The following is a 27039-nucleotide window of genomic DNA, read 5'->3' as shown; positions in this document are numbered from 1 at the left end:
GCTCATTAAAGCAGTCTTCCTCGGCACTCTCTCGACCCACAGCAGCACAGGAGCTTCTTGCCTTCCACGCTGCCCACTTCATAGTTGTAGTCCCATGTCAACTCTGCGCCTGCCTTGATACGCCTGCGCATGGCGCGCACACACACACAAACACACAAACACACATTAATGCCAATAGTGTACAACACAAACCAATGCACACAAGTATCAACTGCAAAAATCACAGTAAAGCGAAGATGCTAACAAGTGTCCTATACTAGTCTCATTGTTTTGCACACAATAATGCTAATGTGTTCAGGTCAAGCTAGGTCAAGATCCTTCACGAGACTCACTTGCTGGCGAAGAAGGCCACCCAGGGGAAACGCAGGTCGTGTGTGTCCACAAACACATTCTGAACAAACAGGTTAGGACTGCAGCTATGCTGTTTCGGGCGGGGAGGGAGGACAATATATGGTAAGGAAAGACCTTAGTTCCCTTTTACGAGTTAAACATCCAATTCATCCAGTGTACACACACAGTAAAGAAAATACACAAAGTTCAACACACACACACTCACATTGAGGTAGCGTCCCAGGTTGCCTTCCAGTTTAGCGTCAATGATGTAGCATGATTCCTCGCCGTCAAAGAACTGCCGTGTGTTTTTGGGTCCGCTGTCTCCCCCTCCTCCCCCCTGACTCTGTGTCCCGCCCTGCCCCCCCGTCTCCCCCCTTCCTCTCCCAGTTCCACCTGCGCCTGTTTTCACCACCATACCGGTCATCGGCCTAAGGGCGATGCCACGCGTAGACTTTACTGCTACCTGCCTCTTCACGACACCTGAGAAAGAGAGAGAGAGAGAGAGAGAGAGAGAGAGAGAGAGAGAGAGAGAGAGAGAGAGAGAGAGAGAGAGAGAGAGAGAGAGAGAGAGAGAGAGAGAAAGGGGCGGGGGTGGGCCAGTGAAAGGAGAGAGTAAATTCTGGGCGAAACACATATACAAATACAACAGATATAGGGCCCTATTATGCACTTCATCAATAAGACGAGGCGGTAGATCTAAACTTAAGACGTGGAGGCGTGGTCAAGGCCACTTTGCTATTATGCGTGCTGTAGTGGGCGCCTAAAACCCGGCGCTAAGCAAAGAAATTAGTCATGGGTGTGTTTTGGGCGTCTTCTCAATCAACCCAATCAGCGTGCCAGGTGCCATTCCCTTTAAGAACCGGCTGCGTTGAGTCATTAGCGCTATTCTATTATGGAAGTCCTGAGAAGGAGGTCAGCGCGCTTCTCTGCCTCTCCCTTCTGAAATAAAGCATTTATACTGTGACCGTAATTGACGTCTTGCTGTGGAGCCACGTGCGTGTTCATGTGTGCCCACATGCATGCGCAAACCGCGGAGGCGCGCTCGTGTTTCAAAACGTGCATGAAGTCTAAACTTAAGAACTTTTCAAACCACTTCTTAGCGATAGGAGCAAAGTCAGATCGCATAATAGCAGGGGCGCCTAGTGCACTTCATTAACATATGAACACTGCCACAATGAGCAATATATGCACGGGAGTTTTACGTCTTATGTGTGGGCGCCTATCGACACCTGCATAATAGCAGTAGCGCGTATGAAGCGCATAATAAGGGTGGGGGTAGGTCTTAACCTGGCGGTGCGTCTTAATTAAGACTTAATACGGCAAGTTAAGAAGTGCATAATAGGGCCCATAGTGTTGTTCTTTTTTTTTAAACATAAAATACAATTTAAACTTAAAAATCCTTGAAACTGCAGTAAAATCCACATTACCTTACCCCCCCCCCTCCCCTCCCCTCACCCTGAGTGCGTTTCTCTCTCTCCTTGTTGTCGTCCGATCCAGAGCTAATGGTCTGGACATCGTCGCTGTCAGAGAGGGTCATGACATCGTCGCTGTCAGAGAGGGTCATGACTTCCTGTTTCTTCACTCCCTCTTTCTTCACCGGGAGGGGGTGGCCACTGTGCACACAGACACACAAAACCATTCAACTAATCTGATAAGAGACAATGGTCAGTGATGTCTTGTGGGTACCGTCTTTTACGTACCTTTTGATGTCCCCAGGCTCCTAGAACAGAAGACAGGCACTCATCAATATCCAATGACAACACCAGGACACACATAATTCATTTAAGGGACCAGCAGTTGTGGAGGTAGATAGCATTAGCATTAGCATCTGATTAGAGGTAGATAGCATTAGCATTGCATCTGATTAGAGGTAGATAGCATTAGCATTGCATCTGATTAGACGGTACCTTTCATGAGACCCATAGCTTCCACATAATGCACATAAGCTCATCTCTCTATAGATAAGCTCATCTCTCTATAGATAAGGTAATTCATCCAACAGATGGTGGAGAATATTCCCTCCTTCCTGCTCACCTTCTTCTCGATCTTCAGCCCTTCCATTTTGATGGTGGTCTGAGAGGTGGTGGAGGATTGGGTGGTGAGCCAGGACACCACTTTACTCTTCCCGCTCTCCTCCGGCATGTGCGGTGGTTTCCTGTCCTCCGCCCCCCCTGCTGCTGTTATCCCGTCCTTACTGTCCTGGCTCCCTGAACAGGGGGGGGAGGAATAAGAGGTGAGGGGGGGGAGCAAAAGCTCTACATCAGACACAGTACTGAGGTTTGTATTATATAGCTACACAATCACACACAGACACAGACACACACACACACACACACACACACACACCTTCCTTGACCCCCTTGGCTTGGCTGCGTGTGGTGTAGCTCCTCTCTTTTTTTTTTTTATTCTTTTTTTTTTGCGTCTGGGTCTTCGGAGCGCCCTTGCCCATGGCGAGGGCGGAGACGGGCACCTTCAGCCGGCTCATGTCCACGCCGCTCCCGTCAGAGCAGTGGGCCTCGCTCTCGTAGCCCTCTTTGAACGCCTCCACGCTCTCGATGTGGTCCAGGTTGGCAAAGTACTTCCCGTAGTCCCCCATCTCCAAGCCCTGCTTGTCGGCAAAGTCGTCGGTCAAAATTTTCCCTGGAGGGAGGAGAGACAGAGAGATGAGAAAAAAAAGAGAAATATGGAAATGATAAATTTTGCAACCCTAAGTAGGATGCATTCCTTTGCTTCACCTCCCTCCCTCCCTCCCTCCCTCCTTCCCTCCTTCCTTCCTTCCCTCCCTCCCTCCCTCCCTCCCTCCCTCCCACCCTCCCACCCTCCCACTCTCCCTCCCTCACCAGTGTAGATGCAGAGGAAGGAGCCCTTGGCCACGTCGTCGAGGCAGCGGATCCCCCAGCCTTTGTTCCGCGTGTTGAAGAGCTGCAGACGCACCTGCAGGCCGTGCTGCACCAGCCTGTTGGTGCACATCTGACTACAGCACTTACACCTCTTATTACACTCATAGATCCTGAGGGGAGGAGAGAAGAAGAGAGGGGGAGGAGAGAAGAAGAGAGGGGGAAATTCATTAATTCATTGTTTGTTTGTTTGACTTCGCAAAATGACACTGTCCGCTCTGTCATGTGGTCATAAGATAAGAGAGTGCGCTAGTGTTTGTGGGGGGGGCAAGCCAGACTGTGGGTTGGGAGGTGTGTGATTTTGTGTGTGTGTGTGTGTGTGTGTGTGTGTCTCACCCGGTCAGCAGGCACTCGTCCAGTCTCTTGCTGGTGTATCCGGCGTTGGGGTTGATCTGTCCTCCTGGGGTGCAGGCTGTGGCCTGGAGGGTCAGCTGGTGACACGAACACTTGGACCTGGAGGAGAGACCAAAACATCATGGGTGACCTCAGCCAAACATAGGGAGGATTAGTGCTGATATACAAGGGTTACGGGGAGGTCAAAGGTCAAAAAGGTCAGACTGACTTGTCTCTGCAGCCGTCGGTACAGTCACAGCCGACCAGGAACTCGGAGCTGGTGTTGATGTAGACGCCGTCTTCAGGGATGCGCTCCTTACCTAGGACGAGAGAAACAAACACGGACCAGTCAACTCAGTATTCTTCAGGTAGTTTTACTGTATACTTTGTGGCAACCCTAAGGTACCCTAACACCATGTTATGGGGACCTCAACCGGTAATTTAAGAGCTCTCAGCACCACTGATAGAGGCCACCCCCCCGCCCAGGGCGGCGTCATAGCAGGGAGATACAATTGGCCGTGGGAAGCGCACCACGGGCTCATTAGCCCAACTGTTGCACCTGTGCCTCCGGGCGGAGGCCCAGATATGGAGACGGCGATCAGGCAGAAGGGAGAAGCTAGAGGAACCAGAGTGGCAACGCGGCAGAGGATGAGAGCCGGATTCCGGCAATTATGTTTGACGGTCTTAACCTAACGTGTTCTGTTTCTGTCTCCTCGTGATGGTAGAGAGAAAGGCGACGGCAGCCTAACCCAGAGGAGCACCTACCTCCCCTTCAAAGTACCCTCCAGCAGAGGAAGAAACTAAGTTGGACCTTTCCCCCCGTTGAACTATTCTTATTTTATTAAAAAACGCCCGTAGAGGCTAAAGAGTACCCTGGTTTCCGTGTCATTCTTTGGCTTGGGTGTGCGTGTGTGTTTCCCCCCCCCCCCCCAGTGGAACTCAGTGGTTGCCACAACCTCCGGAGCCCCAACCTAACGTCTGGTCCTTACTGTATGCCATGTCTGGCGGAGGCGTGACGTTGATCTCGTTGACGCAGGACAGCGGTATGTCCTCGCGGCCGTCTGTGATGTCACAGTTGTAGTAGAAGGGCTTCTGGCGGCTTCTGAAGCGGCGGTCGACCAGCACGTAGGGGTCCAGACAGAACATCTCCAGGAAGATGAAGTCGCAGCCCGTCTGGAACAGGTAGCGCTGGATCTCGGCCATGTTGCGCAGGCACAGGCCGCACGGAGCCTTGTAGAACACTAGGAAGGACATCTGGGGGGGGGGGGGGTGCAGAATTCCAAAATGTAAGGCAGGAAAACACAGTGACAACTCAATCCAGGGAGCCAAGAGAGGTGGGGACTTCCCCCTACTACATCCCTATATGTCCCCCTCCTCCTCCTCCTCCTCCTCCTCCATCCCTCTCCCCCTCTCTCTGACAGGCAGCAGTAATGTACGAGGGTATATACAGGAATCTTGAAGTTAATTTCAATACCTTTCTAAGACTTTTTAAAGACCTTGTCAATATTTTTCCAGACCTCACCTCCACTTGGAGCTGTAACCGTTTACATCAGTGACACCTTTAACTTAACAGTTTTAGTTTGCGATAGACTAGACCACTATCATACAACAGAATTTCCGGTTCATCTTTGTTTTTTAATAAAACTAACGATTTCACAAACTTTTACTAAAAGTTTTAAGGACTCAAACTCTTTGGCCAGAGTCTAATTCAGAAAAATACCTACAAAATTCAAGACCTCATAAAATCGTGAAGGGTATCCTCATAAAATCGTTTCCCAAAATTGATTTATACTTTTCAAGACACCACGGATACCCTGTGTACTATGGGTCCATCCTACCTTGCGGTTGACTCTCCGCCGTGTGGTCATGCGTCTGAAGTCGTACAGTAGGGGGTGGAGGAGGGGGTTCCTGCCCCGGTGCAGGTCTCGTCGGGGGGGCCGGATGCAGTTCAGGCAGGTGGGCTGACAGGTGTGTTGCATGTAGGAGACCAGGTCGGCCGGGGCGCGGTACGACGGTTCGTGGGGGATGCTGTCGTTGAATAACTTAAAGGGGTTCAGGGCTAGGGCGCTGGGGGGGGGGGCTGAAGGAAGGGGGGGGGGGAGGAGAAGAGCAGGAGGAGCAGGAGTAGGAGGAGGAGGAGGAGGAGGAGCAGGAGCAGGAGCAGGAGGAGGAGGAGGAGGAGGAGGAGCAGGAGCAGGAGGAGCAGGAGCAGGAGGAGCAGGAGCAGGAGGAGGAGGAGGAAGTTGCAACTGCTGATGTTGTAATAAAGGATTATGGAGATGGGACGCCTCTAGGGGAGTCAGAGTCTGGATGGAGCCTGTCTGGAGGACGCACAATCTGGAGAGAGAGAGAGAGGGAGGGGCGGAGAGAGAGAGGGAGGGGCGGAGAGAGAGAGGGAGGGGCGGAGAGAGAGAGAGAGAGGGGCGGAGAGAGAGGGAGGGGCGGAGAGAGAGAGGGAGGGGCGGAGAGAGAGAGAGAGGGAGGGGCGGAGAGAGAGAGGGAGGGGCGGAGAGAGAGAGGGGCGGAGAGAGAGAGAGAGGGGCGGAGAGAGAGAGAGAGGGGCGGAGAGAGAGAGAGAGAGGGGCGGAGAGAGAGAGAGAGGGGCGGAGAGTCGTTGACAGAATTAGACAAAAAGATGTCCATAGTTACTTGCATAGTTCATTAGTGAATCATCTACAGGCTTTTGATACGAGGCACTCGTCACTCACCTAGATGGGTTAATGGGGGTGGCAGGGGAGGTGTGGGGCTGCATGGCGACGGGTCTAGGGCTAGGAGTGGGGGCGGGTCCATCACTCGCCAATCGAACAGGGCCTCCAAATGACACAACGAATGGGGAAGTTCTCTTCTTAGCCGTTTGTTGTTTATAAGCACTGGAAGAGAGAGCGAGAGAGAGAGCGCATCTAAGTCCCTGTGTCTTCAATAATAATAATAATAATAATAATATTTTATTTGCCATGCATTCAACTTCAATCAATTGTTGGAATGTGATATTTTTTGCTCTAGGCACAGGGTCAGCCATAGTCAGCGCCCCCTGGAGCAATTAGGGGTTAAGTGCCTTGCTCAAGGGCACGTGCAGTTTCCTCCTGAGGCGGGGATGGAACCAGCGACCTTCCGATTACTAGCCGGCCTCTCTAACCTCGAGGCTACCGCCGCCCCCCCAATGTAACATAACATAAACATAAACGGTAGTGTGTGTGAGTGTCATATAATATACTGTATATACTGTATGTGTGTGTGTGTGTGTCACTCACTCTGTGCGTGCAGGCTGAGGGGGCTGGGTACGCGAGGTGGACGGCGCTTCTTTAGTGGGGGTCACGGAGCTGACCCCCTCACTGGTGTACTGAACCACTGGACCCTTCGTCCTCAAAGCTCCTACACACAGAGAGAGACGGAGACAGAGGGAGATCTGTTTGATTGATCTTACAAACTCATTGACAGACAGACTGATCGATTGATTCGATTGTGACTGATTGTTTACCCATGTTGGGCCGTGTCCTCTGCTGGCCGGCCATCTTCTTCTTCATGTTCATCACGTTGAACATGGGCTCCAGCCTGGTGGAACCGCGGTAGATCCACTCACTCCGCTTATCATCCTGTGGACGACAACACCACATCACCGCTATAGAAGGACGTGTTTTCGTGACATAAGTCATTTAGGCAGAGTGTACACCATCAGGGTATATACAGGAATCTTGAGGTTAATTTCAATACCTTTCTAAGACTTTTTAAAGTCCTTGTCAATATTTTTCCAGACCTCACCGCCACTTCGAGCTGTAACCGTTGACATCAGTGACACCTTTAACTTAACAGTTTTAGTTTGCAATAGACTAAACCACTATCATACAACAGAATTTCCGGTTCATCTTTGTTTTTTTATAAAACTAATAAATTCACTAAAAGTTTTTAGGACTCAAACTCTTTGGACAGAGTCTAATTCAGAAAAATACCAACAAAATTCAAGACGTCATAAAATCGTGATAAGACTTTTTAATACTTATTAAGGGTCTTGATTTTTTCAAAATTGATTTATCAACTTTTAATACTTTTCAAGACACCACGGATACCCTGTTCATACCACGCTGCTCTTCATACTAAACACACCACAACTTACTTTTGAACGTAATCTATTCTAACCGAACGGTGACGGACGGTGTACGTACCATGAAGAGGATCTTGACAAGGCTTCCGTCGACCTCCTCCACCCGGCTCCTCAACCACGTCCCCTTCCCCTCCGTCTTGATGACCTGCCCCACCTTGAGCAGCACCATGGGCCGGTTGAAGTAGGCTGTTATATACTCCTCGGTGAAGTCTCGACACGACACGTCCTCGATATCGTCCCAGGTACGCTTCACTAATCAGGGAGAGAGAGAGTGAGATGGAGAGAAGAGGTGGGTGGATAAGGATAGATAACCTAGAGAGGTGACAAGCTGTGGGAACCATACATGAAGAACATGTAGGATAGAATACATTTTGTTTTTGTTTTGTTTTTTATTCAATCCAAAATTGATGCAGGTTGTGTGTGTCTATGTTTGTGATCTTTGTTATTGTATGTTTCTCTTTCTTTGTCTTTTGTTGTTTTTTCTTTGATGTTGGCATATAAAAATGATAATAAAAATATTGTGAAAAAAAAAACCTAGAGAGGAGACTTACGGGGTCTGCAGACTGGGTAGAGTTCCGGCAGGGACACATAGGAGGCGTAACCGTCATCGAAGAAGATCAGGAACCTAAAACACACACCGACATAGGATCTGATAAACGCTTTTCACAAACTTGTTTTGAAATAAATGGCACATCAACAGTTTGTTTTATTGACATGCTCCATAGAAAGCCAGTGTTTCCCCTTGGTTTGCTGCCTTGGGGGGGGTGGCATGGACCATGGCATGGACCCCCCCCCCCCCGGCCCAGGGGGTAAGACCCTGCTACATACCAGCGTCATGTCCAGGGGGGTACTTGTACATTAAGCTGCCTCACACTACGGAAACAGGAGATAGGCCCCTAAGGGCCGTTAGGCTCCAGAACCATCGGTTCTCAAGGCTACTTACTTATGTGGTCTTGACTACCTGTCCACTTTCTCACCCGGTTCTTGCTCTCTCGCTCTCTGGTATGCTGACTAGGGGTGGGACGATTAGAAAATGTCATGTCACGATTATCGTGGGCAAAATAATCGCGATCCACGATATTATCGCGAGAATTAAAAAATAAAATAAAATGTTTTTTTTTTAGTTTTTTTTTTTTATGCCAATAAAACACACTGTAATCACTTTAACTTAGATTTTGTTGTATTTTTAGGACATTTTAAGTCAGTAATTCAATTCAGATTCTAGTGGCACATATCTCTGGCCATAATCCGGGTCCTTAAGAAAGAGCAATTCCTTTTCGGCCAATCAGCACCTTTCATTAACGTACCCAAGGAAGTTTAAAGAACGCACTCCCAGTGTTGCCAACTTCCAGAGCCCCTTGGCGACTTAATTAGTCAAAAGCGACCAGCGACAAATCTAACTTCCTTTTCTGGTCATTTGGGGAATTACTGTAAAGCATCTAACACATCGTTTCTCAACGGGAAAGCATCTAACACATCGTTTTCTCAAGGGGGCGTTCAGACAACATCGGGGGGCGCTGGAACAGATATTTTAAAAAGGGGGGCGTTGAGGTGTTCTTGGGGGGCGTTCGCGCATTAAGTATTTTTCTCATGAAAAACACCTGTCAGCAGTGTTATTACGGGTACGTTCGTAAATGCACGAACGGTCATTTCGCTCGGACAAACCGTCTTTTCAGTCAGAGCACCCATCTCTGAGCGCTCCCAGAGCGCAGTGTTCTGAACTTGGCCGGGCTCTGTGATGCAGACACACGTAGCACAGCGCCCACATTTTTTTTAAAGTGAGAGTGTCAACAAGAAGATGAAGCTAAAAACTCAGCTAGCAAAGGCAGAGCTTTTGATAGTTTCCAATGTGTCTGGGTAAGCTGCATTGTAGAAGAATCTGGACAGTTCATGTACAGTGCAGAAATTGCAATACTATGCTAGTCTACGATAAAAAGAACCCCGGTTCATCCCATCTGTAATGTCATGTTTCAACCCTTGCCATCCTTTTCTTGCATAGCACCCGCAAATGAACACGGATAGGAGTGGAATAGGCTATATAACTGTAAATAGTTGATTGTCTTTGGATTTAGCCAGTTGGCGAAGATTTATGAGGAATAGGCTATTTAATTTGTGTTGCTCATCTAACAGCGATAAGGTGTTGTTTAATTTACGGTCTTGTTTAATTTCTATGAGTGTTTTCCTTGTAGGCTATGCTTGAGTGACATGTGTTTCAGTTTGTAGGCTCATTGTAATTGTTGGCTATAAGCGAGAGAGAATATTTCTTATGTTAGTTTTGATACTCAGTCCATGTCCCCGCCGGTGACGTAAGCCTGTCGTGCCAAATACTCCCTCCCCGCGTATACACACTCATATACACACTACCCTCTGCGCTTATGCGTTCGCTTCCTTTCAATACAGCTTATTTAATTTAGTTAAAATGAGTGCTAATACCATACCATACCACCATACCAGAACATCACAGCAGGAACAACCTATCTCAAAAAAGTGATCGTATTGTAATAAACCAGTCCGGAAAGTTCTCTGTCGCTTAGCTTACCAATAATCGAACCTAGAGAAATCAGCTACGAATGTCCCCTCCCCTCGCAGGTTCATCACAGTATATTACATAAATGTATTACTGTTAAGTGTTTTTGTGGATGTTATCCCTAGTGCCATTCTGAGGTTAGCATTGCGATGTGTTTGCAAACTAAACTATACGATCGCTTTTTTGTGATATGTTGCTCCTCTTGTGATGTCCTGGAAACGAACGCATCAGCTGCAGCGTCTTTTGTATTGATCAGCTGTCATCAGTGTTATTACGGGACAAAACCGTGTTTTCAGTCAGAGCGCCCATCTCTGAGCGCTCCCAGAGCGCAGAGCTCTGAACTTTGGAACTTTGTTATGTTTTGATATGTTTTGATATGACAAATTCGAAGTGGTCAGTTTATGAAAATAATACCATAGAATACTAAATAAAATATTAAAATAATAGCCCCCTAGCGTTTGCCGCCATATTGTGACACCACCCCCCCCCCCCCCCAAGTCCAATCAAAAATGAATAAATATTAGCATCATAAAACAGCAATTTGGAGAAATGCAACACCAGCACACTTAAAAAAACTAACAATGTTAGTTGTAATGTACAGTTCTGCAGCCTACTGTTTGTTCTGCATCGGACATGTGTGAAATTGCTGCTGTTCCGTAGCGTCTGTCTGTATTCTCTGATGTTGTCTGAGTTTGTTTAACACTCAGAAACAGCATTTTTATTCACATTCACATGGCTTTTCTGCTCTCTGGTAAACTAATGATAATGATATTCCAACTGCCCAGTTAAATCCAATCTATTATTTGGCATTCAGTGACATGCTTTTTAAATTATATAACACAGAATATTAGTCAACATTAATATTTAGGGAAGAAAATAAGCCTACTTTTTTTGATGGGGGGGGGGGGGGGGGGGGGGGGCGGTAAGAGGCCTGGATAATGGACAGGGGGGCGCTGGCCCAAAAAAGGTTGAGAACCACTGATCTAACATATCCTGTATTCCACGGTTCATGTTACAACCGAGCTCAGGAGAGACGAGTAGGGATACAGTCTATGGCGAGCGAGGGTTGCCGTCTCCTCTCTCCCTCAACACTCACTCCCGCGGCCAGTCTGATAGCAGCCGCGGGGAGCGTACCGTTGTTCCCCGGGTCCTCGCAGGGGGTTCGGGCAAAGTTCGGGAAAAAACGGACGGTTGTCATGTGTTTATACAGCATGGATGTTACGTGCCTAATGCCTTTGATGCGCACACTTGCTACTTGCCGCTTTAATCATTGTATTTAGCCTATAGCACAAGTCATGCATTGAATGTAACCTCAAGTGCTGAACAGTATTAAGTAAACCACAATATATTTGCTAAAGCTTAGGGGACGACCGTGCCTTTTGCAGCCATAGACTGTCACTGCCTGGTAATAACAAGGAAGGCCAATGACAGTATCCCGTCTAAAGTTTTTCACCAGCCATGGTGAGTAGGCTAGCATACGTTACCTAGTGACTGACTGACAAGGCTGACTTGACAGTAACGTTACCCATGCAGGCTGAACAATAGCGCGAGACAAGTTCTGTGAGGATATTCGCGCGCGGCTCATGTGAGGAATTGCAATTATATTACAGTAACAGTCGCTAACTTGACTGCAAAAGTAATGTAGCCTAGGCTGAAAAATAGCGCCAGACATTTGTTAAACACAGTTTATTCATAACATACGATTATGACGATTATTCAAATAATTACAATTCTCCACGATTAAGTTATCGCGGGTGTTTTTATCGCGATTAACGATAAAAACAATAATCGTCCCATCCCTAGTGCTGACACCATCCTGCTCTCTCTCATTCTCTCCTTCTCTATCCTCCTCTCTCCCTCTTTTGCTGTCAACCAAAAGGCAAACATAACAACCAGAGTATTTATAATCTAATAAGAGGTATACATTGATCCATATCAATTTATAACATAATTATAATTGAATATTGGATTGCTATGGGCAATGTCCAACTATAAAAAACAGACATTTCCAATGCTTCAATCCACTGTTCATGTACTGTAAATATGCCATTATGGTATTAGAAAGATTGTATATCTACTAGACACTTTCTAGTCACAATAATAAAGACCCATTTTAACCAACTTTCTCTGTCAGAACACTCAGCAATTATATTTGCTAACGTTTCATCTGCAGACATCCCACCCGGCGAAAAACTCTGTCGCGTCGCACGCACACACTTGCGCAAAATCTTTTATTATTCTCCAGCGCTGCCACAGTGCGAAGCGAAGTGTGGAGATAGGGCAGGTTATGCGAGACTACTGGCGGACTAACGTTACCAACGAGCCCATGGGCTTGCCACTCGCCATGTTCGGGTTGGATGCCCTCACAAGGCAATTGTAAGGGAAACACTGGAAGCAGAACCTGTGTGCATTGTTAAAAACATCCACATTATCTCTTCCTGTAAAGACACACACAAACGATCGCCTCCCCCCCCCCCCCCCCCCTTCCACTCACCTCATGTGGTTCTTGTTATTGGGCATCTCTGCTACTATGCCAGCATACAGCCACACTTCGTTCCCGTCCTTGTACTTAGCGACCACCCTGGCGCCCACGTACAGTTGCTCCAGAGTAGGGTGATAGTCAAACGCCACGTGGTTCCCGGACAGCAGGCTCTTTCCCAATCCCTTGTCCTCGAACTTCACCTTGAACTTATAGCCACTCCCTACAACACAAAGACAGACAGATGGAAACAGGGTGGTGTTCAATCTATTCACTACAAACAAAAGAGAGAAAATAAATACAAGCGTGGAACTTAAAAAGGAGCAAGGCGTAGGTCTGTTGGAAATATGCCACCTCTGGCCACCGTGGTGAAATTCAGTTCAAATGGTAAATGGACTGCACTTATATAACGCTGCTCCAAAGCTGCTCCAAAGTGCTTTACAACGGCCTCTCATTCACCCATTCACACACCCATTCACACACCAATGGCGGCAAGCTGCCATGCAAGGCGCCGGCCCGCTCACTGGGAGCAATTTCGGGGTTCAGTGTCTTGCCCAAGGACACTTCGACATGTGGCCAGCCGGGGCTCTGATCTGCCAACCTTGTGATCATTAAACGGCAACTCTACCTCCTGCGCCACAGCCGCCCCAGTTCAAAGTTTAACATCCTCCCTAATGATACTACTACTACTACTAATAATAATAATCCCCTGAAATGGACATGGAGTGTCTGACATTAGCTGATGTGTTTCAGCATGGGTGCACGATTTGAAGAGGCCACCAGAACACCCTCCCCTAGAACACCCCTACTGGCCAGTAACAACATGTTTGTATGCAAACTAAGTGTCTTAGAAAAAGAGCTTTTCAGGACCAAAAACACTGTTCGAAAACGAGACATCTCATTCCCTGAGCACTACTGATTAAACATCAGTCATTGCATCATCGGGAAGCTTTTGGACAGCTGCTTTTTTGGGGGGGGTTTTCTTACCGACTGGATTGATGGCGATGAGAGTGCCTTTGTGCCAGGTCTTGGTGAGTTTCCTTCCCAGAATGCTCATGTCCATGCGGAGCTCGTCGTCTTTCAGGTTGGGGTTAGGCTGAGTGGGGGTGTTGGTGGGAGCCTGGGACACAAACACCGCTGGCATGGGCAACGGCGGGTGGACGCCACCTAGAGGGGAATGACAAGTTAAGTAATTCTTTCTGTCTCACTCATATTTTTCATTTTATTGACAGATACAGTAGAGATTTTAGACAGGAAGGATGGGTGAGAGAGTGAGGAGGGATGACATGCAGGATATGTCCCCGGCCGGAATCGAACCGGGGACCCTGCGGTTACATGGTCAACGCTGTGTTTAACAGTGTCCTTACTCATGCCGATTCTGGGGGGGGGGTACTGTAGTATGGGGTTGGTATGTGTACGGGTGAAAATGGCTCTTACCTGGCTGGACTGGTTGCGTTTCGGGTCTGGTCGTGTTAACAGGAAGTTTGACCTCGATGACCTCGGAGGTCTCGGCCCCTCCGCCTCCGTCGTCATCTGAACTGCTCTCTCTCAGCCCCTCCTTGGCCTGTTTTACTAATGTCTGGCACTCCGCTATGGACCTGGGGGACACAGACAGGAGAAAAACACATACAAGTATACATGTTATGTATATAGTATACACGCACACGTGCACACACACACACACACACACACACACACACACACACACACACACAAAAACACTCACTGGTCAAAAGTTGCCTGCTCTTTCTCCTTCTGCTCCACCAATTCCTTTAACTCAGCGAGCATGGTCTTCCTCTGCTGTACAGCCTCGCTCCTGTCAACCTCATTTTCAACCCATTTCTTCAACTCATCGAGAGAAACACCCAACTCTTCCTCCAGGCTCGGGTCCCAGTCCTCCACCTCCATACTGAGAGAGAGAGAGAGAGAGAGAGAGAGAGAGAGAGAGAGAGAGAGAGAGAGAGAGAGAGAGAGAGAGGATGGGACAGAGGGGAAGGGAGAGTACAAGGAGGGAAAGGGTAATAACGCGTAAGAATTGACAGCAGGTACTCAAGTCACCTAAATATATTCAGATTGCTTAACCAGGACTAGGTTTTATTGAAGCAATCCTATAGTACACACACACACAAATGAACTATTGTTAACACAAAACAAGTCATGTCGGTGCTCTCTTTCCATTCCAAACGTCGATATCTCGAGGAAATAATACCGTGCTCATAAACAGTCAATTGAGTAGCATGAACATAGTATTTAAATTGGGGGGGGGGGGGAAACACTAGACATGCAAATTACATCACAACTACGGAACTACAACTTTTAAGGGTCGGAAGCGGCGCGTAAAGACACATTTCGTGACATTAGAATTATAAGGTTCTATCTCCATTTTTGTCAAAATTTAGTTTTTTACATAATCTGATCCATTAGGTGTTTATTAATGCCTGTGTGGTGTTATTTTTAAAATGTTGACATTTTTTAGTTAGTAATTCATAAAATACAAAGGTTCCATCTCACAAAACATAATGGAATGTAAAAACTTTGACGCTCAATATCTCTGAACTGCCCTAAACGGAGATAGAACCTTATTATTCTAAACGGAGATAGAACCTTGTAATTCTAAACGGAGATAGAACCTTATCATTCTAAGCTCACGATTTAGCAGCATTCATGGGTACATTTAGATGTCTGACAAGTAGTTAATTGCAAATGTTTTAGTATGCATGTACGATTAACAAACATGTGTCTACCAAAAGGATATTAAGTTACATTTCGACAACTCAACAACTCAAGCTAAACTAAAGTGTGTGGCTAGCTTAGCTAACCCACGTCCTCAAGCAAGCAAGCGAGATAGCTAAGCTAGCTGCACAATTGACTTGCGATCAAGTCTTGTCCTTTACGATCAATGTTCATTCATGTACCGATACTATTTAATGAAAAGGGGGGTGTAGCAGCTAGATTGTAAAGGTGAAAACTCACCGATCAGTGGTGTCCATTCTGTCAGCATCAACGTCAGAGCAGGTGAGACAGGGAGAGAGAGAGAGAGAGAGAGAGAGAGAGAGAGAGAGAAAGGGAGAAAAGAAAGAGAGAGAGAGAGATTGAGAGAGACAGAGGGAGAGAGACAGAGAGAGAGAGAGAGAGACAGAGGGAAAGGGAGAAAGAGAGGGAAAGGGAGAAAAGAAAGAGAGAGAGAGACAGAGAGAGAGAGAGAGAAAGAGAGGGAAAGGGAGAAAAGAAAGAGAGAGAGAAAGAGAGAGCATGTTTACTGTATGACAGGGCTGGACTGGCCATCTGGCAAAATATGTTTTATAAACTCAGATATATAATTTTCCTTTCGTATTGGGAAATGAGTGCGTACAAAGTACTCATATAGTGAATTCAAATAGTAAATAAAATCATCATACAATCATGAATAACTCTTTGTATAGTTGTATATTGCAATAAGACATGATTGTCACAAAATCCCACGGGACACGTGGACCTTCGGGAATCAATCAACATGGCTACCGCTAGCTGGTAGTGACAGTTTAATGGACATGCTGCGTGTTAACGAGCATGCTATGCCTCACCATCACATTATCATTATCTACTTAGCAGTGGCTAGGGTCATTAGTTGTAGGCCTACTGTACTAACCTTTTTGCAAAGTTGCCTATAGTACATCGATAGGACAGTCGACGGCTGGTCAGAAATAAGGTTTGGATTTATTAGAAACGAATCAATCTAGCAACGTGATGTGTTCTCTTTGGCGACGGAGGAGAAGTGACGTGTGCCGCTGATGGACAGATGTCACGTGATTTGATTGAGGAATTGTCTACGACACTTCAATTAATAATAACTTTATTTATATATATAGCACTTTACAAGTACAATAGGTAAAAAACAACACATTTTAAACAAATTTAAAAACAAATATTTCAATTTAAAAACACACATAAATTACAACAGCACAAAAAAACAAACAGCCTATGACATGTAGACAACGCAAAACAGGTGGGTATTATTTAGCTTATTTTTAAACACTTCTACTGATTCTGCCTGTCTGATATCCAGTGGAAGACGGTTCCAGAGAGTTGGTGCACGGAAGGAGAACGCACGCTCACCGATTGTCTTTCTTCTAACCCAGCGGAATAATGAGCAGGGCAGAGCCTTGTGAGCGCAGAGCCCTTGAGGGCACATATGGGACGAGAAGGTCCTTTAAATAAGAAGGAGCAGTGCCATTTATAGCTTTGTATGTTAACAGGAGCAACTTGAAATCCGCTCTAACATGGACAGGGAGCCAATGAAGGGAGGCCAGCACTGGTGAGATATGGTCGTATTTCTTGGACCCAGTCAAAATGCGAGCTGCAGCATTTAGCTCGTCTCCGTTTATGCATGTGAATTCATCTTTAGTGGTATTATTAATGGACAGTTATTTTAACGCAGGGATAATGATGATCAAAATGAAATACCTGCGCAATCCCCTCCTTCGATAACTGGCAGTTTGCATGACTCCCCTTGAGGACAGTGCAATCACTGATTTGGCATTTAGTAACACAATGAGGGGAAAAAGTGGATGGCTATGTCAGGAAGGAAGAGACATCATTGATATGCAGGTGGTTTTGATTGGCAAGGTTATAAATATATTCAGATTGCTTAACCAGGACTAGGTTTTATTGAAGCAATCCTATAGTACACACACACACAATATAATATATGAACTATTGTTAACACAAAACAAGTCATGTCGGTGCTCTCTTTCCATTCCAAACGTCGATATCTAGAGGAAATAATACTGTGCTCATAAACAGTCAATTGAGTAGCATGAACATAGTATTTAAATTGGGGGGGGGGAAAACACTAGACATGCAAATTACATCACAACTACGGAACTACAACTTTTAAGGGTCGGAAGCGGCGCGGAAAGACACATTTAGCAGCATTTCGTGATGTTAGAATTGTAAGGTTCTATCTCCATTTTTGTCAATATTGAGTTTTTTACATAATCTGATCCATTAGGTGTTTATTAATACATGTGTGGTGTTATTTTTTTCAAAACATAATGGAATGTAAAAACTTTGACGCTCAATATCTCTGAACTGCCCTAAACGGAGATAGAACCTTATCATTCTAAGCTCACGATTTAGCAGCATCCATGGCTACATTTAGATGTCTGACAAGTAGTTAATTGCAATTGTTTTAGTATGCATGTACGATTAACAAACATGTGTCTACCAAAGGATATTAAGTTAACATTTCGACAACTCAACGACTCAAGCTAAACTAAACTGTGTGGCAAGCTTAGCTAACCCACATCCTCAAGCAAGCAAGCGAGATAGCTAAGCTAGCTAGCCAGCTAGCTGCACAATTGACTTGCGATCAAGTCTTGTCCTTTACGATCAATGTTCATTCATGTACCGATACTATTTAACGAAAAGGGGGGTGTAGCATTTAGATTGTAAAGGTGAAAACTCACCGATCAGTCAGCATCAACGTCTCATCTCTCAAGACAAAGTCAGAGCTAGAGAGAGAGAGAGAGAGAGAGAGAGAGAGAGAGAGAGAGAGAGGGAAAGGGAGAAAAGAAAGAGACAGAGCGAGAGAGAGAGAGAGAGAGAGAGAGAGAGAGAGAGAGAGAGAGAGAGAGAGAGAGAGAGAGAGAGAGCATGTGTACTGTATGACGTGTGTTTGGACAGATACATGTTAACAGTTACAGTATTTGATCCATGACAATCTAAAGGGGGTAGCAATATCTTACCAGAGGTTTGGTTTGGTTTGAAAAAAAACATTTACAAGTTGACTTTCAGGAAAGCTCTGCGCGTAAGAACAGAAAAACAAAGTGACGTCAATGTAGATTGTAAACCCAGCAATTATTGTCCTTAAGCCTAAACATTTGAACTCGCGAATGGGGTCAGATTTCGTTGCAGCTGACGTTGCTTGTGAGCGGGGGGGGCCTTGAAACAGATATGGCCACTTCACTCGTTTACACGAGCCTCAAATAAAAGCATGTGCGTGGTTCAGTACTCACGTAACCTCGTGGGGAACTCGTAGGTACACGAGGGGTTTGAAAGATCCGGAAAAAGAGAGAGAGATGAGGGGGGATGGGGTCCAGCGCTCTCACACGAGCGCAGGAGAATGATTGAAGGACACTGGCGCGAAGATTCACTGGACGGTCTCGAGTTACCCCAGGCGATTGGAAACGGTCTCCTTGTTAGTCCACCGGAGAGCTCTCCTTTTGCTTGGTCTCTCGACTTCCAATTCTGAATTAACAGAATACACTGAGCCAGTGGCGCCGGCAGCCGGAATCCTGTAGGATTTTTTTTTTCTGTAATAAACGTACTTAATAATTATATGTATTTTGTGTTGTGTTGAACTGGGTATATTTGCAACAGTGTTGCGGAAAATGAAGATTTCTGACGAATGCTGCTAACACTGGAACCACGTTATGAAACACCGTGTCAGAAAGGCGCTTGACATCACACAGCGCCTTTCTGAAAAGTTAAAAGGCAGCTGCGCTTTTCTCACGCTTTTTAAAAGGCGGCCGCTTTTTCCCTTTTCCCATAGGGTTGTATGTAAAAAGGCGCTGAAGGCCACGCTTTTTTCTTAAAAAATAAGTCAAGTGTGAACACCCCCTAATAAACTCTTTCACGTTGCGTTCAGCCAATCACTCATTAGTTTGTTGTTTGTAAACATAAAGGCCAATGATTGGTGCTTACGTCACTGTCATTTGATTTGAGTTGTCACTCATTTCTGGCGCTAAAATTATTTTCAACTAGCTCAACTAGCTTCCTAATTCGCTGTCTAGTGTCTGATTTGATGTGAAAATGTCCAAAAGACAGTTGAGCCTTCTTCAGGCATTTGGGAGAGGGAAGAAAATAAAAATATGCGAAGAGAACACCAGCGAAGGCGCCAGCAGCAGTCAGCTACATGGTGACGAGCCCCCTACCAGGGTTTCCGTTAACGTCCGACAAATTGAAATCTCTTCGGTCATAATGTCCGGTGAAAATAATTCCCTCTAAGCACAATTTGAATACAATTCGCTAAAGTTGAATTGTCACATTCTGATTCCTTCTATATTAAAAAAGACGAATATATAGGCTATATATTTCTTTTATTATTATATGATTTGACGCCGGCATGATGATGACTCCGCGAAACAGCGGTGGCAGGGTTGCCAGATGGGATTTTACAGCCTAACCAGTCTATTACCGCTAAACCCAGTAGCCCATTCGGCGATAACCCGGCCCATCTGGCAGCCCTGCTTTTAACCTGCAAACGTTGCAGCTCAAAGTGCACCCAGCCAGCGCACCATGCATAGCCAGCGAGAGGTAAACATGGCAAGACAAAGTAAGCTTAACAATGACTTCATGAAACCAAGCTACAATGAGTCTGAGGAGAAGTCTGACTCTGAAGAGATGGAGGTAGTGGCTCCTCCAGCCAGAAAGTCTCGAGGGTTCCGAGTTGAATGGAAAGAACATTTCCCCTGGCTGCGTTTCGATGGGGAAGGAAAAATGTTCTGCTCACCGTGCAAAAAATCGGGGAGGAATAACGGATTCACGAAAGGAGAAACGAATATGAGAATGTCTCACTGATCACAGGCGGTGCAGTGAGCACATATCGGCGGTCAGGCCACTGTGAGCAGGCTAATGAAACGGCAAACAATAGGCTGCACTCTCAGCTACAAGTTGCATTTCACATGGCAAAAAATGGCATCGCATGTCATCAGTATGTGGGACTGACTGAGCTACTGAAAGCAGTTAAGTTCATTTAAAGCCTATTTATTTTCAAATAGTTTTATTCTATTTTATTTTATCTGATAAAAGGCATATGAACGGAAATTAGGCTAGCCTATGTGTCACGCCAGAAGCCTACATGTAACCTCTTGCACTTTTCAATAAAATGTAATAAATCTAGACATTGTGGTATTTCTTTATATACGTATCCCAGCCTGCCTATCAATCGTTTCTCAATAAACAGTTATGTTCTCCTCATTGTCATACTCCCGAGTCCGATTAAGTATGATTTGACAGGCAGCTGAACTAAATGCCTTCCCAACCAGCGAGACCTGGTTATAGAAATGACGTTGTTTTATTGATAAAAAAGGGTAAAACTGGAAAGAGAAAATAGAAAACTCACATTAATCCCAAACAATTTAACAGACTTCAGTTAACGTAATGTGGAGTCCGTTCATTGATCGATGCAGTCTGTTCAGTTCCCAGTGTGGCGCGCGTTCAGCGCTGGACATAATATTATGGCATAGCGCGCATGCGAATCATGAAAGCCTATATTATATAGCTCGCATCTAATCGTATCGGATGAGAAATAGACATTAAACGGCATATATAGGCTACACAACAGTAATCACCGCGACAAACAGCTATATTATATTTTAATATGATGACCGGAATTTCTCACGTTTGTCCGGTAAATTGAAATCTTCCCGGACACGTTGACCGGCACAAATTTTTTCTAACGGAAACCCTGCCCCCTACGGTAGCTAGCTGTGTAGCTAGGCCGAGCCCCGAGGACACACAGCAGCAGAGGTATGAGGTTGTATGTGCTGGCTCTGAAGATGACATTGGCTGTGTCATTGGTGAACTGAAAACGACATCAGACTCTGTAAAACTGAAAATGTTACAGACGAGATTCAAGCCTCCCAGAGGTTGGATACCCCCAAGTAGGGTAATATGTGGGAAGCAACGGAAAATACCGGAGGAGTTTTTTGATGACAGCATTTACCCCACTCTGCGTTACAGTAAAAGCGTTGATGGCGTTTTTTGTGTAGCTTGCATGCTTTTCTCATCAGGAGACATGATTCTGAGAACGAAGCCACTTACTGACTGGAGTAATGCAAAGAAAATAGTTTCAAGACACTTGTCAACTCCAGCTCACATTAGTGCCCAACTGCGAGCAGGTGAATTTGTTGATGTTGCTTCGGGAAAGAGCCGGTCTATCTATTCCAAATTAAATCGCTCACACCAACAAGCCGTAGAGCGCAATAAACATGGACTGAAAGCAGTCATCGATCTAATTGCTGTTTGCGGACAGCAAAATATACCCATTCGAGGCCACACTGATGAGCGAAGTAATTTCCAGGCGCTTCTGAAATACCGTGCTGAAGGAGATGAGAATCTGAAAGAATATTTCGAAAATGCACCAAGTAACGCAAAGTACTTTAGTCATCAAATCCAGAACGAGTTGATTGAACTATGTGGGAAACAGATTCAAGACAAAATTCTCAACAAATGCAGGGATGCCAAGTGGTTCACCTTATTGGCTGATGAGACTGCTGATATAAGCAACGTTGAACAAGTAGCTCTCGTAGTAAGATACGTGGACTGTTTTGATTGCAGCTACTCTGTGCGAGAGGATTTTTTGGGATTTTTTTCTACTGCTGACACAACAGGCGAGACCTTGACCCAACTTCTGTTAAACCGATTAAGAGAACTGGATCTGGATCCTGCTCGTATGGTTGGACAGGGGTATGACGGCGCTGGGAATGTCAGTGGGAAGGTGCGAGGCGTTCAGGCGCGCATCAGAGTACAGTACACTGCTGCCGTCTATGTGCACTGTAGAAATCATGCGCTAAACCTAGCGATTGTGCACTCAACGAAAATCCCTGTGGTCCGCAATACTCTGCAAACAAGTCGAGAGATAGTAACCTTCATCACAGCCTCCCCAAAGCGCTTACAGTGCTTACTGAGCAACAGTAGCAGCAAAAAACGCCTCCAAAAGTTCTCTGATACCCGCTGGTCTCAACATGATATGTGTCTGTCTACTATAATCGAAAACTACGAGGACGTGTTAACCACACTGGCTGAGCTGAAAACAGACACTGACGCCAAATGCAGCTCCACAGCATCCTCCCTCACTCGGGCCATGGAGACCTTTGAATTCATCGTCTGTCTAATCATTACTCAGGAGCTTCTTCACTGCCTGACACCGCTGAGTAATGGCTTACAGAATCCAAAATGCGAGCTACCTATGGCCGCTCAAATAGCCACGGATCTTGTGAGTGTGCTTGAGCACAAAAGAGATGACTCCACATACAGCGATATATGGGGAAAAACATGCTCTCTGGCTGCGATTGTTGATGTTGTCCCTTCACTGCCTCGCATCGCCAAAAGACAAGCCCACAGGTCTAACACACCTGCAGAAAACCCACAAGAGTACTGGAAAAGAACCATTTTCTTTCCGTTCATCGACCACCTGACCACAGAGGTGAGAGACAGAGTATGCCTTGCACTGCCACGTCTTAAAGCCCAGTACCTTCTACCCGACAAATTGCCACTGTTGACGGACAGTTTATGGAGGGAGATCAAGGAGGAGTATGGTGCGCTGATGCCCAGTGTTGACACTGCAGATATGGAGCTTAATATGTGGAGGGAGCGCAACAGGCCGCATGATACACCTGTCACCAGTGACATCCTCCAAGTTCTGAGACTAACCGCAGACTTCTACCCCAACCTGCATACTGTCATGAAGGTTCTCCTAACAATGCCCGTGTCCACTGCCAGTGCGGAGCGTTCATTCAGCTGTTTACGTCGCTTGAAGACATATCTCCGGAACAGCATGACAGACAAGAGACTGAGTGGACTTGCCCTTATGAATATACATCATGATATTCCTATTGATGCGGAGGCCATTCTGCTGGAGTTTGATGCAACGGGGAGGCGCAGACTTCACTTCAAATAGGTAGGAACATTTTATGATTTTATTGCCAGTCGGATTGGTTTGGTCTTGCTTTTATTGTTAAGTGGTGCAGCGGCTTCTGTCTGGGCTAGCCTATATTGTCACATATCTGGTCGTTGAAACGTGTATGCTGCTGTGTGTGTTGTAGGCCTAAAGTGAGTGCAAAACTCTCGTTTCGGTGCTAGCCTATGTATTGGTGCGCTGTCACAGTGTCACCAAATAGGCCCTTTGTTTCCCCCATGTGTTAGGTGCGCATGCGCTGTCACCTGGGCTGTTTTCATCTGTGTTTCGAGGTCGTCACGGCATAATGGGAACGCCCACCTGTAACTGATAACAACAGCCTGAGTCCACCACTGCACACACACACCACCACCAGAGCGCCTATGTGCTCTATCTATTATTTACTTCCATCAGAGAATTGTGCCTTACGTGTCAAAGTCTTTCTGGGCCCCCACCACTAGTAATAATAGTATAATGTATGTTCCATAATGTATTATAGGGGGGGCCGCCCCTGTTAGAAGAACATCACAGTGATTCATCGGCCGCGCCCTTTGTGATTCAAATGAATAATCCTACGTACATAAAACACAAGAATTCACCCCTCAACCATCTAAGAGGAGGAGGTAGAGGGATTGGGGTATTAATGTGCTAATCCTAGTCTGCTAGTTGTGCTACTGCTACTACTGTGTTACTACAGTAGTATCAAGATAGATAGTTGAGTTCAGACAAATCCCTACAAAGAGACTAGGTGTTCATTGTTCAATGTTCTATGAATGTTGTTGTCTGAATATAGTTGTAACCTTCTGCACTTGTAACTATGTACTTTTCACTCAAAGCGATAAATGGTTTTCTTTCAAAGAAGGTAGTAGCTGTGTGACAGTGTGATTGATTCTATCACTTCCACCCAGGATACTGTGACTGAAAACAAATCTTTCTTCCGCTGCCTGCCAGTTATTTTATCAGGTTTTTACCAAGTAATTAGTTGTTTGACAAAATGCTGGATAGTTGCTGTGCAATCGGGTGCACTAACCGACGAGGAGACGACCCTGGGTTGGGCTTCTACAGAATTCCGTCAGAAAAAGAAAAACTCAGAGGAGAAGATTAAGCTCAAGTAAACACTGATGATTTTAATTATTTACTTAGCCACTTTACTCGATTATACTGAGCCAATTATCACTATTGCACTATTGTCATTGTTCATATTGTATTCCACCCCTGTACATTGTACCGCACATTTCAAATCTTTTATCTAGTATTTTTTGTATATATAGTTATTTTCTAATCTTGTGTCTGTACATATATTGGATTGACTGTACATATAATCCATGTCTGTACATATATTGGATTGACAATAAAGTTGACTTTGACTAGCCTAGTTATTAAATTTTTAGTCATTATCTTTGCATAATCGTTCTGACATGGTTTGTTGTTGTGGACGCTACCAGCTTGGAGTTGGTTGTGTAGGTCCTTTAGCTAGCTAGCTAACATTAGCATTATTGCAAGTGCCCAAAATGTGTAGTTTGTTCACATATCTTTGTTTTTCTTCTTTTGAGAGGTGATCTAAATAATTGTTGCTTGAAACAGGTGGTTAATGACAGGTCAGTGCTGCAGTTCTACGGAGTTTCCACCAGTGGCGGCGCTAGGGGGTAGCTACTGGGGCTCAAGCCCCGGATGTTTTCTGAAAAGCCCCGAATGTTTTACTTTCAAAAAAAAAAAAAAAAAAAAAAAAAAATCGTGAGTAACGTGCGGTACCGGAGTCCAACAGAGAGGCAGCAGCTGCGCGACATTAGCCTGCGTACTGCGTAGCCTGCCCTGCCCTGAAGAAGAAGTGATCTCAATCAGTGCCTCTCAATCAGTGCCTGACTTTGTAAGCATGGATATCCGAAAGTTTTTTTCAAAAAAACAATCGCCAAGAACTGTTGCAGCAGCCGTATCAGCAGCTGACAACAATGACGTCACCAGCAGTGATGACATAGATGATGTTTCAGGTTTGTGAATCTTATTAGAAAGGTGACTGACTCACTGACACTACTTTTCCGGTTTGCTAATGCTAGCTGGCTATCATAACATAACGTTATGTTATAATGAAAATGAAACATAGCAAGGTACTGTTACGGGATTACGAGAAAACGTGAATGGATATAAGGTTGATGTTTAATAGTTTGTATAGTTATAGTTTGAAAGTCTGTATAATGAGTGAGGAAGAGAGAACACAGTGAGGAAAAGAATGGAGGAGATACAACTAGAGGAAGAGATGAAAACAGGGTGAGAAGAAAGGAGTGAAGAACACAGCAGTAAAAGACAGCAGAGGTGCCAGCCAGGATCACATGTAAGAGAATAAGATGCATTTCATGTTTGTTTTTTACATCTGAAGTTTATGAGGTGCCAGCCAGGATCACATGTACTGTAAGAGAATAAGATGCATTTTATTTTATTGTTTTACATGATATAGTTATTATATATATTATATATCATGATATGGTCAGTCTTAATACCCCTTTTGTTTTATATGTTCTTCTTTCAATGGATGTGAGGCATGTTCCCTGGATCAGTGATCTGAAATCACTTCAACCAGCTGCTGACTGTATTTGAGTGAGTTAAGGCATTAGTGTGGGGGACATGGCGCGTTCTGGCCTGCAGGGGGAGCTACGTGTGCTGACCTCCCTCTGTGCCCAGAACCACCACAATTAGTTTGCTTCATTAAAGGGTGTGAATGTATATGTGTTCTCCAGTGCCAGTCTCTTTTGTCCGCTTTAAGGTGGTGGTAAGTTGAAGGTTGAAGGCAATTTTTTCTGGCAATTTTTTTGAAGGCAACATTTTTTTTTTTTGAAGGCAAATTTTTTTTTTTTTTTGAAGACAACATTTTTTTTATGGCAAATTTTTCACATTATATTATCCCTCTGGGCTAAGCCCCGGATCTCCTACAATCCTAAATCCGCCCCTGGTTTCCACTATGTTTTGGCCGCCAGGGCTCTGCGCCAGTCACGTGACTGAAAACTATGAATAGGTGATACAATCATCCAACCTGTAGGCTAGTCTGCGCTATTTCTGCGAAGTTTTTTACGTTTCTGTGCGTACTATGAAATCGAATCATGCCGGCGCCACTGCACTGAGCTACAAAATCCAATAGCTATTTCGTTTTGATATAGCTAAAAAACAATTTATCACTCAGCACATGCTAGCAACATGCTAACGTAATTATGCTAAGCTAACCGCTTGCCGCGATTAGCTCTCAAGTCAAATATAACATACTACAACGAGTAGATGTAGCTTATAAACAAACACCAGACATATGTATTTACCTCTGGTAGCTTCAATGTGCACCAACAGCCAAAGGAATAACTGTTCTTTGATTCACGAATTGTTATAAACACAGCAAACAGGTCTTCACTCGACGAGGTCCTCAATCAGTCTGACACCTTACTTAGTGCATAGTATCGTTATTAGTACAAAGTCCCGCCCCCTCTCTCTCAGCATACATTACAGTTGGCTAGCTCTTCCCGATGGACCAATAAAATAAAGAAATGAATGAATGACATAGCCAATGGGCGAACTCACATTAGAGCTTGTAGTACACATTATAAACTTCTAACCATGTTAATAACCGTGTACATAACCATGAAATTATGCTTATTTATTAAATTGACTTATTTATTTAACTTATTAAATGGACTTATTTAATTAACTTATTAAATGGACTTTAAATTGACT

At 45.2% G+C, this 27039-nt stretch overlaps 1 protein-coding gene and 1 pseudogene across 2 annotated transcripts in view; both read right to left on the bottom strand.

Annotated features, from left to right (window-relative positions):
• Positions 1-27039, bottom strand: part of LOC308163699 (exportin-1-like) — a 240826-nt pseudogene that overhangs the window by 85770 nt on the left and 128017 nt on the right. The gene's annotated exons all lie outside the window — the stretch shown is intronic.
• LOC308163495 (histone-lysine N-methyltransferase SETDB1-B-like) lies at positions 6-14576 on the bottom strand (the record flags this gene model as incomplete). Its single annotated transcript, XM_080537674.1, has 19 exons — positions 6-123; positions 333-421; positions 557-813; positions 1789-1903; positions 2368-2540; positions 2680-2973; positions 3174-3343; positions 3567-3683; positions 3793-3883; positions 4553-4817; positions 5402-5643; positions 6846-6935; positions 7042-7156; positions 7724-7914; positions 8214-8287; positions 12684-12891; positions 13656-13835; positions 14106-14266; positions 14395-14576. 19 exons carry the CDS (start codon positions 14574-14576, stop codon positions 6-8), a joined length of 3132 nt encoding a protein of 1043 aa, XP_080393800.1.

Source organism: Nansenia antarctica, assembly GCF_963989245.1.
Source record: "Nansenia antarctica genome assembly, chromosome: 8".
In the NCBI taxonomy this organism is placed as follows: Eukaryota; Metazoa; Chordata; class Actinopteri; order Argentiniformes; family Microstomatidae; genus Nansenia; species Nansenia antarctica.
Note: the sequence above shows the minus strand (reverse complement) of the source record. Positions and strands in the feature narration are given on the sequence as shown.